This window comes from Camelus ferus, chromosome 27 (assembly GCF_009834535.1).
Source record: "Camelus ferus isolate YT-003-E chromosome 27, BCGSAC_Cfer_1.0, whole genome shotgun sequence".
Taxonomy (NCBI): domain Eukaryota; kingdom Metazoa; phylum Chordata; class Mammalia; order Artiodactyla; family Camelidae; genus Camelus; species Camelus ferus.
This window is the reverse complement of record NC_045722.1, coordinates 23,045,740-23,058,285: the sequence shown is the minus strand read 5'-3', so window position 1 is coordinate 23,058,285 and position 12,546 is coordinate 23,045,740. Positions and strand designations below refer to the sequence as shown.

The following is a 12,546-nucleotide window of genomic DNA, read 5'->3' as shown; positions in this document are numbered from 1 at the left end:
TCATTCTGGGAGGCGCTCGCCCTGATGCTATGGCACAAAGCCAAGCAGCCGGGACGAGGCCAACCGCCCCAGAGGTCTGACGGGGATACAGTCTGCCTTAGGCTCTGCCAGAAATCAGAAAAATCAGTGACATACTCAAGGAGGAAGAGCAAAAGCCAGAACGATCTTCTATTGAAGGTACAGTTCCACCAGGAGTGAGAAAAAGGCTTTCACGAGAGGTGAGGCGGTCCCGGGACCCTTTTAGCAGGTTTATATGAGTGAAGGCAGCCACGCAAGGGAGGCCTTTGAAAGGTTAATCGACAGGCTCCGCTTCTGCCCTCGACTCCAGGTGGCCTTTCCAGGGGTGTGTGGCCTTCTCCCCTGGTCCCCTGCTTCCGCAGCCGGAGGCCTGCCAGTCACACTGGCATCTCCCCAACACCCATCAGTATCTGTCTGGTGAGGCAGGGTCTGTCTGGGAGCCCAAGGTCACAGGCTCTGGACTCTGCTCTGAGGTGGGGGGAGGGCTGCTGGAGAGAGGCCCGTTCTTGTGGGTCTGCGCTGGAGAGAGGGAGTCCCACCTCAGGACGTGCCGTCCGTGGCAGAAAGAGCAGGATTATTGCCGCAGTAAAAGTTTTCTCAGGGGATCTCCTCTCCTCGAGCTGGGGCTCTCCCTCTGCCCCCAGACCCTGGGGTGATGCCCGCCCCAGACACCTGCTGCTCTCTGGTCCTGCCACCCCCACCCCCGGTGATTTCCACACCTTCCCGCAGGGTGCATTCTCACACAGGCTAAGACCAGTTTTAGTCATTCCTGTAACCCACAAAGAAATATGAATGCAGACAGCAGGACTTGCTTGTTCTGTGAAAACCAAGATGGATGCTTCAGAAAGACTCAGTGAAAAAGAACAGCTAAGCAGAAACTGCTGCCAAGTTAGGTCCCAGCGAGGCGGCCGTACGAGAGTGGAGAAGATCTTAAAGCATCCTGGGGAAACGTGCTCTCGCTCCAGTCTAAAGGGACTAAATCTGGAAATCAGAGATGGGGGATGTCTGTGAAGCTGATGCACGAAATACAACGTGATACACCAAACAGACCCGAAATCAAAGAGATCACGGCCCTGGACCGAAAGAAGGAGCGGGGGTGGGGGGCGGGGTTGCTACAAATGCTTATTTGTGTATTTAAAGTCAAAATAAAATGTCTGCGGTACGTACGCACCATTTTTATGACCGTCTGCTCTAAGTGGCTTTCTAGGTCAAGCAGACACCGGGCCACTCAGGACCACACAGAGGAAAGACACACGGCCCCAGACATTATGTTTTCATCAACACACCACCACAGCTACGGCCGACTTCATTCTTATTTAGTTGGTAATTTCCATCTCAATTCTTGAAACGAAGGCAAACTTTCAGCATTTCCAGCCCTTTGGATCTGTGGGTTTGGTCAAATTGGTGGGGTATTTACAGATCAATAGTAAAATCTGCCGAGGTGAGTGGAACCCCGCGGTACTTAACCTCTCCTTTACACGCCACGCTGGAGAGAGTCGCCGACAATGATCAAGGCCACAAGTTCATCGCTGCTGAATAACTGCCTAATTAGCTATCCTTCAGAAAGCGGCAACCTCTCGGGGAGGTCAGCCCGCTGTGACAGCTGTGTGGATATAAACGGGGAGAAAGAGGCCGCGCGGAGCATACGATTAGAGACAATGAATTTTTAACGTCTTCGTAATGATGCTCCCTGGCCTTGTGTCTTGATTAACTGATGTCTTGCCACGGGGTGGATGAGAAAGAACAAATCACACAGGCTCCTACAAGAACAACTTGTCTTCTCTTTCGCGAGATGCATGACACACTGGGGAGGATCCTGGCAGGGCAGGCCTTGAAGGGGCCATGAAGGAGAGGAGGGGAGGGTTTCTACCCTAGGCGTCGAAGAGCAATACCGCCCCCATCGTTTCCCCTCCTGAGCTGAATTTAGTGGTGACACAGCAGGCTGTGGGCCGTGTTCCACTCTTTTGAAATGACCAAGCACCTTCGTTCCTTATTGTGCATGTTAATAAGTGTGTGACCCCTGCTCCTGGTCTCACTGCTCCCCCTGGGGACCAGCACTAAAAACATTTTCTCTAAGACCTTGGCCAGAGGCTCAAATGATGACCAGCCTGTGGCCTGCCCCTGAATTATGAGCTCAAGGTTAATTAACAAAGCACAGAGGAGCCATTTTTCAATCCAAGAAGAACTCATCCTCTAAACAGTCTTCCTGTACTGAAGTGAATTCTAAAGCCTGAGAAAGTGCTTTGCTCTGGACATGCAGGGCCCAGAGGCTGTCTCAGGCTGCAGGACTGTCACTAGAATTACTCAGGGGCACACACCAGGGGCCACTTAGAGGCATGCGATGTAGCTGGACTCCATCGATGGGGAGCTCCAACAACACCTAATATAAATACATCAGTGGCACCGAATGTATGGGTTCCACAGGGCAGCGTGGAGGATCTCCAAGCCCCGTGAGCTGTCAGGGCTTACCGTCCTCAGGGCTTCTGGGCGGAGGGCAGCAGTGTCCACTCTACACTGGTCTCTAACTGGCTGGAGCCGCCATTTTGGTGTGTTGGGGGGAAGGGGCCACTCACCATCTGCAGGACGTCGGAGGAGACCATCTGCATGCAGCACATGGCTGTGGCCAGCGCACACACGATGGTGGAGAGCACGTTGAGGGCGCACACGCTGAAGAGCAGGTCCTGTGGGAAAAGACGCGGAAGGACGTCAGCTTCGTCTTGGCAACGCAGATGGCAGAATCCTCAGTGTGGCTGTTTAGGTCTGGGATGAGGGTTGTCAACTGTTTCGTGGGTTTTTTTTTCATCAGCAAACCTGGCCTTTCACAGACACATCTGTTTATTCCTCTTCATGGCTGATCAAATTGTACTAGATACTAAAGGATGTGTATTGTGGTAATTATTGTAGTCACTGTCTAAGAAAATCTTCAAATCACCAACATCTAAGTAGGTGGGGAATCTATCAATTAGAAAGTGTAACTGAAAATGATGAAAAGGAATAAAATTCTAAGTCTTTAAAACCTTTTATGTTGAGGTAACTGTAGATTCACTTGCACTTGTAAGAAATAACAGAGAGATACTGGGGACACTGCATACTGTTTCCCCTGTGGAAACGTCTTGCAAAACCACTGCACAATATCATAACCAGGACTGACAAGTACAGGACACCTCCATCACCACAAGGATTCACCCCTGCCCACCCATGTGGCCCTTTTATAGACACACTCACCTCTCCCTGCTCCCCACACAATCTCCCTTTCCCGACCCCTGTCAACCATTCATCTGGTCTCCATTTTTATAATTTTGTCATTTCGAGAATAGTACACAACTGGAATCATAAAGCACGTCACTTTTCAGAACTGGCTTTTTTTCACTCAGCATAATTCCCACAAGATTCATCCAAGCTTTGGCGTGTATCGACAGTCCGTCCCTTTTTACTGCTGAGTCGGGTTCCATGTTTGTTCACTCACCAGCTGATACACGACTGGGTTGTTTTCAGGTTTTGGCTATTACAAATAAAGCTCAGGAACATTTGCGCATGGGTCTTTGTTAGAACATAAGTTTTTACTTCCCTGGGATAAGTGTCCCAAGGGTACAATTGCTAGGTCACACGTCCTTTGTCAGATGTGTGGTTTGCAATGTTTTTTCCCAGTCTGCACCGTGTCTGTGTCTAGCCTTAGATGGTGGAGATTTTCTCCTGTTTTTTTTTTTCTAAAAGCTTTTATAATTTTACATTTTACATTTAAGCCTGTGGTCCATTTTGAGTTAATGTTTGAATAAGGTGTGAGGCTTAGGTTAAGGTTGATTTTTGTGTCTTAAATTTTTATCTCTACATATTCATTGCCAGTAATATAGAAATGTGGTTTGTATTTGTGTTTATCTGGTACCCTGTTACCTTGGGGTTTTCTATATAGACAATCAGGCCATCTGCGAATGTTTTGTTTCTTCCTTTCCAATTTGTATGCCTTTTAGTTCCTCTTCTTGCCTTACAGCAGTAGCTAGAATTTCAAGTATTATGAATAAGACAGTGAGAGCAGGTATCTTTGTCTTGTACTCTCAGAGGGTCCACTCATAGGATTTTAACTATCCAAGTACAAGTCATCCTTCTTTAGGTACTTTACTCTCAAATCCATGCCAGAAATAGGAAAAAATAACCATGATTCACAAAAATGACCAAAGACTTAGATCAATTATATATCTTTCAATATAATCTCAAAAACATTCTCTGATATAAATCTTAGCAACGTTCTCCTAGGGCATTCTACATAGCCAGGCAATAGAAATAAAAGCAAAAATAAACAAATGGGACCTAATTAAACTTTATCAGGTTTTGCACAGCAAAGGAAACCATAAGTAAAATAAAACAACCACCTACGGAATGGAAAAAAAAATTCACAAATGATGCGACTGATAAAGGTTTAATTTCCAGAATATATAAACAGCTCATACAACTTAATCACAAAAAAACCAAACACCCCAATCCAAAAATGGGCAGAAGACCTAAACAAGCAATTCTCCAATAAAGAAATACAAATGATCAATAGGCACATGAAAAAAATGCTCAATATCACTAATTATCAGAGAAATGCAAATCAAAAGTACAATGAGGTATTACCTCACACCAGTCAGAATGGCCATCATTCAAAAGTCCATAAATGATACATGCTGGAGAGGGTGTGGAGACAAGGGAGCCCTCCTACACTGCTGGTGGGAATGTAGTTTGGTACAGCCATTATGGAAAACAGTATGGAGACTCCTCAAAAAACTAAAAATAGACTTACTATATGATCCAGTAATAATACTCCTGGGCATATATCTGGAGAAAACTCTAATTTGAAAGGATATGTGCACCCCAATATTCATAGTAGCACTATTTACAGTAGCCAAGACATGGAAACAACCTAAATGTCCATCTGCAGATGACTGGATAAAGAAGTTGTGGTATATTTATACAATGGAATACTACTCAGCCATAAAAAATAATGCCATTTCCAGCAACATGGACGAACCTGGAGATTGTCATTCTAAGTGAAGTAAGCCAGAAAAAGAAAAATACCACATGATCTCATTTATATGTGGAATCTGTAAAAAAGACAAACAAACTTATTTACAAAACAGAAATAGACTCACAGACATAGAAAACAAACATGGTTACCAAGAGGGGAAGGGGGTGGGAAGGGATAATTTGGGAGTTCTAGATTTGCAGATACTAACTAATACATATAAAATAGATTTTAAAAAAACTTCTTCTGTATACCACAGGAAACTAGATTCAATATCTTATAGTAACCTGTGGTGAAAAAGAATATGAAAGCAAATATATGTATGTTCACATATGACTGAAGCATTATGCTGTACACCAGAAACTGACACAACACTGTAAACTGACTATACTTCAATAAATACATATATATATACACAAAAAAAGAATATGAAAATGAAAAAACCCTGAAAACTAAACATGAAAACATATATATGTATAATTGAATCACCATGCTTTACCCAGAAGTTAATACAATACTACACTGTAAACAGATGATACTTAAATTTCTTTAAAAAGACCAGTTAAAAACTGAAAACCACCAGTAAAAAACTGAAAACCTCTCTCCTACAAATGACAACCAAAACAAAGCTAGGGGTGAGGGTATAGGTCAGTGGTAGAGTGAATGCCTAGTATGCACAAGGTCCTGGGTTCAATTCCCAGTACTTCTGTTTAAAAAAGATAAATAAACCTAAAATTACCCCCTGCCCATTAAGAAAAAAAAAAGGAAAAAAAAAGCAAAAAATTTTTAAAAAGCAAACAAAGTTAAAAACAATAACAACAAAACTAAATGACAAATTACAGACTGCGTAAGATTTTTCATGACTAAGTTCATCATTTAGAACCAAGAACAAATAATCCAACAGGAGAGCAGACAAAACAGGCAATTCGTCCATGAGAAAACACAGGTGGCCACTATATTGACCATATACGACAAGTCAAGACGATATGGACGAGGACGTGGATGGAGCAAGGGCACGCCCCCCCCGCTGGCAGTGAGGACATGAGTCAGGGTCATCCCCTCCTGGAGAAACGGGAAGCGTTTCAGAGAAGACACACAAGCACGCCCGCTAGAGGTGCAGGACTGCGCGTGCCCACGAGCGTGTGCCTGTCCCGCCAGCGCTGTGACAACAGTGAAAAACTAGAAACCACGTATGGCCATGAATGTGAGCCAGAAAGTGTCTTGTGGAATATTCTGATACTGCGAGACTAGACAGAATCTAAAACGACAGAACTCAAGCCACATACATACCCACGCAGATAAACATCAAGAAGCCACTAAACATCAAAGACAGAGGGCAGAAGCAGAAAACTGCTTATGGTACCGACGATGTCCAATTTTATGCAGAATTTCAGCAAAGTATGCAAACCAGCAGGGGAATGGCAAAGCCCATGTCAGGACAGTGGACAGCCTCTAATTTCAGAGACAGAGAGAGCCATGCCTGGGCTCTCAGTGGGGTCGGTAAAAATATCTAATAATAGAGTTCTTATTTTTTAAAAAATAATTAGAAGCAAATATCATAAACACGCTGAGACTGGGCAAACGTGGGTGGTAATTGACACACCATTCTCAGACTTCTCTGGGTGACGACCCAGCTCCTGTCTTGCAGGGTAGATGTGTCAGGAGGTGAACAGGGCCAGGCCTGCCCAGGGCACCACTGTTCGTATAGAAACGGCCCACGTCTCCTCCTAAGTGGATCCTGTTGGAGGAAGCTGCAGCCCGTGTCATCTCAGCCATCCCCATGAAGGCCTGGGGATGGTCAGCCACTCAGAACCATTGTGCTCAGCTCCCACAATTGTCTTATGCCTTCTTCGAGGTTCCCCAAGCAGGGCCTCTCAATTTCCACATCAAGCCAAACCCCTGAAGGAACCTCTGCATCCCGGCACCAGCCCATCTTGGTCTCTCTGGTCTTTGCCTGCACCCTGTTCTTCACCCATCACTCACCTGCCACAGAGACACGGAACAGCTCAAGGTGTAACCCACACATGTAAAGCACGCACATTTCCAGCACGGAACCTGTTGAGTTTTGACCCATGTGAACACCGTGTAGCTGAAAGGGAGTAGGACCCTGTGCACCCCCTACCCCCGCCTCTTGTTTATAGAAAAGATTTAGTCTCCCAGGCCTCCCTGAGTCTTGGAAGAGCTGGGTCAAGCAGTTGACTAGGACAAACCTGCAGGCACTGGGGGATGACAATGACTCTGACCACCTATCTCAACGACTAACTGAGATTATTCCTTCAGTTCCCTTTAAAACTTTCATGGCTGAACAGAATCTTTGGAGATTTTTTTTTTTTAGGGGAATGCTGGGTCCACTAGGCATTCTAATTAAAAGCAACTTTCCTTTTTGTTACCAAGGCTGTTGCCTCCAGGATCATAGCCCTGCCCCTCCCTCTAATAGAAACCAATTACTCTTACCTAAGTCTCAAAAGGCAACTGCAGAGAAGAAATAAGAACTGATTAGAACCCACCCAGTCCAAGACGGTGGAGGATCTGACTCCAGTGGATCGTGAGCCACATCATATATTAATTGTAACGTGCTAGCTGCTAAGTGACTCACCCACCAGCGCCGTGACAGTTGACAACTGCCATGACAACAACCACAAAAGCCCATACAAGGACTGAAAAACTCGAACAAGGACTGACTGGCTCCATCACACCTGGAAGGGAGGCCATGATGGCAGAAGCCTCCCAAAAGAGTCCACGTGGCCCAACCCGGGCAGGAGCTGTGCCTACCGCCCGTCTTGGCTGATGGCTCCCAGCTCAAGCACCTCTTCCTCCATCCAGTGCTTCTCTTCCCTTCTCCCTGCTCCAGCACTTTCCTTCCATTTCCCCTTCTGAGCAATGCAGCAGCTGTCACTTCGTCCATCTGCCTCCGCTGAGTGAATTCTTTCACGGTCAGCGGCAAGAACCCACACTTTGGTGGGCCTCCTAATGTAGGGGCCCCTCCATCTGCTAACACAGCCATAACCACAACCAAGCAGGTGACTAGATCCACGGAGCCCAGGTCACCGGGCTCCTTTGTTACAGGTAATTTTGTGCTTTCCCTTTCCCGTCTGCCTGCCTTATGCATTCTTTCAAATGGCCTCATCATTCAATTAGTATTGAAAAGCTCTCCCATCCCATGTATTTTCCTCCCAATGCCCTCCCCCACCCCCATCCCAGAATCCTCTGCTGATTTAGAGCCCTAAGAATAACTAAATGCTTTAGAAATGACCTCATCTCCAGCAGTGAGCTCCACGCTGTCTCCCCCAGTCTGTTCATGTAAATCACGAGTGTTCTCAACAGTCTGTCCTCTGCTCCCCCGGACACGGCAGTGGGGATCCCTTGGGAGTCCCTGGTTTTCTTTGGAGATGAGAGTGGCTGAAACACCCTTGAGAGTGAAAATCGGGTCTGTTCTTACTTACCCGGGACCAGCCCAGACAAAACAGTGTGTTGCTGGCCTGAGTTATAACCCTCCCCTGGGACCTTGAAATCAAGACTGTGCCAGCCTCACAGAGACCCCACAGCCGAGGGAGGAGGGCCGTGGGCCACCTCCTTGTGGTTCCTTGTCTGAATGCGCCCAAGACAGCGGGTCCCGGTAGGAGAGGATCTGCCTGTGTGGCACAGCCCCCAGGCCCTAAGAAGCTGCCTTTCATCTGCTGTAGCACAGCAGCCAAGGGGCTCTCGAGGCAGCACATTTCCTGGTGATGATTCCAGAATGTCTACTTTGGGGAGGCTCCAGTGCAGCGGTCTGGGTGGAAGGGATGGGCATCTCAGAGCCGTGTTTGCAGGGTACACAGCATTAGACCTTAGAAATGTCCACTGTCCACCCCAATGCTCACAGCAGCACTGTTTACAACAGCCCTGGAGGTGACTAGGCTCAGGGAAACAATCGAGTTGTGCCGTGATCTTGGACAGTGCTGTGGTGCTGATGTGGAGCAGATGGGCTCCAGAGAGGTGGGGAAAGAGCGAAGACGTCACAGCTCTGCAGGGGCTGTCACCTGGAATGCCAAGCATCTTCCCTGGAGAGAGAGGGAGCCAGGGCGGGGGGGGGGGGTAGGGACCACCCAGTGGAGGCACAAAGGTGAGGTGCCAGCACCGCGGGAAGCACCGTCATCCTGAGCAGGCAGCAGCCCTCCTGGACCCGTAGCTCCACGCCTGGTCCTTCATCTACAGGCGCAGCCCAGGCACCGGTGCTGGGGAATGGGCAGCACTGAGAGACCTCAAGCATTAACCAGACCAACAGGTCCCCCGCTCAGCATGGGACCGCTATAAATATATCACTAGAAATACTTTCATCTCAATGTCTGAGTCTCCCGGACCTTGTTCAACTCAGCAGGTACACATTAAGTCACAGCCCCTGTGAGTGGAACCTCTCCTCTGTATGACCCTTCCAAAGACGCTATGTGGACTTGTGACTGCAGACGTCCCACAGAACTCAGTATCACAACTATCCAGGGGAAAGTGATGCCACCAAGATCGGGGGTGGGGAGGCAGGCTTTCGGTGGTACTGGATACCAAGGGCAGAAGGCTCGGGAACACAGTGGGCACCCCTCTTCCCTATACAAGGCAGGCAGCCTTGCCACAGATCAGTTGTGCCCAACGGCCAGGAGAGCTGTTCTCTCTCCAGATCCCCTTATAAGTCGCCTGTGTTGCTCAGCGGGACAGCAGGGATTTAACACTCTTCTCATCTCTGACAGGATCCCATCTGGCCAGAGGGACCCATCAGTGGCCCCCTTGAGAAGCCAGGAGTGAGAAGAAAGCTGTACAGAGAAATGATCCAACTGTCTTGCTCTGTGTGTCTCCCCACTTCTGAAAAAAGGAGGTCACTTCTAGCAGGGTGTGTGTGTGTGTGTGTGTGTGTGTGTGTGGTGTTTCATGTTGCCACTTAGTGCTGAGTTTTGCCACCAGAGGTTGAGCATTTAATTACTCTCAGGACCATTTTTATTTCTTCAGCTTGGTTAAGAACTGACTCAAGATTAAATGATGAGTTAATTATTTTTTTAGGTCCCTAGGTTTTTCGGAAGTTGTCTTGCCTTTTTTAAAAACTTTCTAAGAGACAAACATAAAGCATCTTCAAGATAAGATAAGAAAGCATGTCAATTCAATAACTGATTGATTTCTTGGGAAACTTTTATCTCCCTGTCCATTGATAAGGTTTCTTTGGGTAATCTGTTTTCACCATGGCTCAATAAATTAAGCCAGGTGCATAAAACAAACAAAAAGATCCTTAACTCTGTTTTGAACTTGAATTATACCACCATAATAAAACCATAATGACATTCTGGGATACAGCAAAGAATTAAAGTTGGGATGGATATAATATCACACAAGATGAGGCATATTCTGCCAGTTAATGATTCCAGTTTCTGGAACCTTTAAAAAATTCTGTTAATACAGATTGGAAAATATGTCACAATCCTGTGCCGGGTTTGACTTGGCCAAGATGGCCATTCAACTAGCAAAACATCTTTTTATCATTTATTGCATCCATCTTCCAAAAGCCAAGACATCCTCTCATTGGGAGAGGAGACCTGTGCAGATGCTCACAAGTCCTACTTTTTAGACCACCCTCTTTAGGACATCATAATAGGATGCCCACAGCCAGGTCCTGTCATCAGGGAGTGGAGATTTGGGTCTTAAGGAACTGAGACCCCCCGAGGAGCCCTGCCCACCACCAGACATGCTCAGGGACCCCGGAGGAGCCATCTGACCTCCCTCTGGGCCACACAGTGGGTGATAGGATGCTCTGTCCAGGCAGAGCTACAATTCGGAGAATCCCTGCAATGCACAATGGGGTTCTGGGTCCCCTCCATGCCCTCTGCCCTCTCTACTACCTTCGTCCCGTTAAGGAAGAGCCACAAACTTCAGCATGGCAGGAGGCATGATGTCTGAGATTATCAACACCCTCAAGAGAGAAGCTGGTCTGCCCCAGGATCCAGGATTAGAGATGGTGGGAAAGCAGAAAAGAGGTCAAGGGAGAGAGGCTTCAGAGCCTCCAAACCACTGAAAACCACCTGAGGGACCAGGGAAGCAGCCTGGAAGGCGATCGGTTTCTGCTTTGATTTCCAAACCCATTGCATGGCATTTCCAGGGCACATACTGAGTTCAAGAGATACAAAGCATGGATAATCCGTAATTTAATATGGAAACTCAGGCCTGGAGTATTACTAATCAGGTAACTAGAGCCTCAAGTCAGCCTCAAATCAGATTATTAAGAGACCAACGAACCCGATCTAATTGCTGACCCCAAAAGAGGAACACACGAAACCAATCAAAGTCACGCTCCCTCTGCGCCTTGCCTTTGCGGAGTGTCAGGAACGTCTGCAGGCTGTAGGAAGGGGGTCCCCAGGAAGCCTGCTCCCCGGGGGAGCAGAGCCACCATCCCACACAGTGACTCAGTCCCCACAGCCCTGGTGCCCTCGGAGAGTTTCAGCCCAGGGGAGCCCCCCAGGCCCCTAGTGCAGAGACCTCTTCACTGCGCATGAGTCATCAGCACAGCCTGGCTCAAGCACCTTTAAAGAGTGATGAGTCCATTAAGAATGACTACACCACTAATTACGAGAAAACTAGACGTACGTGAATCTCAGAGGAAGAAGTACCTGTTTATGAGAAGGAAGTGCAAAACCTTAGTTACACTAAAGCCTGTTTAAAAAGCCCGTGATGCTTGATAAGGGTTAGGACTTGGCTGGAGTGCTTTGGAGTATCCGTGTACCTCAGGAAAGCTCTAAGAAAGGAATGAAATCCACTGAACTAGCTAGAGACATCTGGGGAGAGGGACAGGGAAGCTGGGACCACACTGAGAAGGCGGCTTATTCAGGCTAAGATCTAAAAGTACAGACACAAAGGCTCAGGAACAAATGACAAAGAAACAGGCTGAGCAGCGAGCTGCCCAGACTCGAGATCACATCAAAAGCAGAGCACAAAGATGACTCTGTGCAGAAAACAAGGCTGAGAGAAGAACATGGAAGGAGATGGAGCAAAACGAGGTGGAAAAGGAAGGGTTTCAAAAAATTAAAGAAAAAAATGATAGTGATAGAAGACAGGTAGAGGGGTCCAAGGAATGCAGTTATCCTAAAATCAGACAGCAGAAAAAATTCAAATGTATAGTTCAAGAAAGCTTTTCTGGGCCATCATTAAAAAGTCCTGGAGAGAGTGTGGAGAAAAGGGAACCCTCCTACACTATAGGTGGGGAATGCAGTTTGGTGCAGCCACTATGGAAAACAGTATGGAGTTTCCTTAAAAAACTAAAAATAGACTTACCATATGATCCAGCACCCCCACTCCTGGGCATATATCTGGAGAGAAGTATAATTTGAAAAGATACATGCACCCCAATGTTCACAGCAGCACTATTTACAATAATCAAGACATGGAAACAACCTAAGTGTCCATCAACAGATGACAGGATAAAGAAGCTGTGGTATATTTATAAAATGGAATACTACTCAGCCATAAAAAAGAATGAAAATGCCATTTATAGCAACAAGGATGGACCTAGAGATGACCAT

General features: G+C 46.9%; 1 protein-coding gene across 10 annotated transcripts in view; it reads right to left on the bottom strand.

The window, feature by feature from the left end:
- FAM189A1 (family with sequence similarity 189 member A1) overlaps positions 1–12,546 on the bottom strand; it is a 274,527-nt gene that overhangs the window by 19,392 nt on the left and 242,589 nt on the right. For all 10 annotated transcript variants that reach the window (XR_004315687.1, XR_004315689.1, XR_004315691.1 and 7 more), the window contains one exon: positions 2,592–2,699. Coding sequence is in view for 1 of the 10 variants with exons in the window: in XM_032469210.1 (XP_032325101.1) it covers positions 2,592–2,699 (108 nt within the window). In the remaining 9 variants the exon portion in view is untranslated. The remainder of the gene's footprint in view (positions 1–2,591; positions 2,700–12,546) is intronic.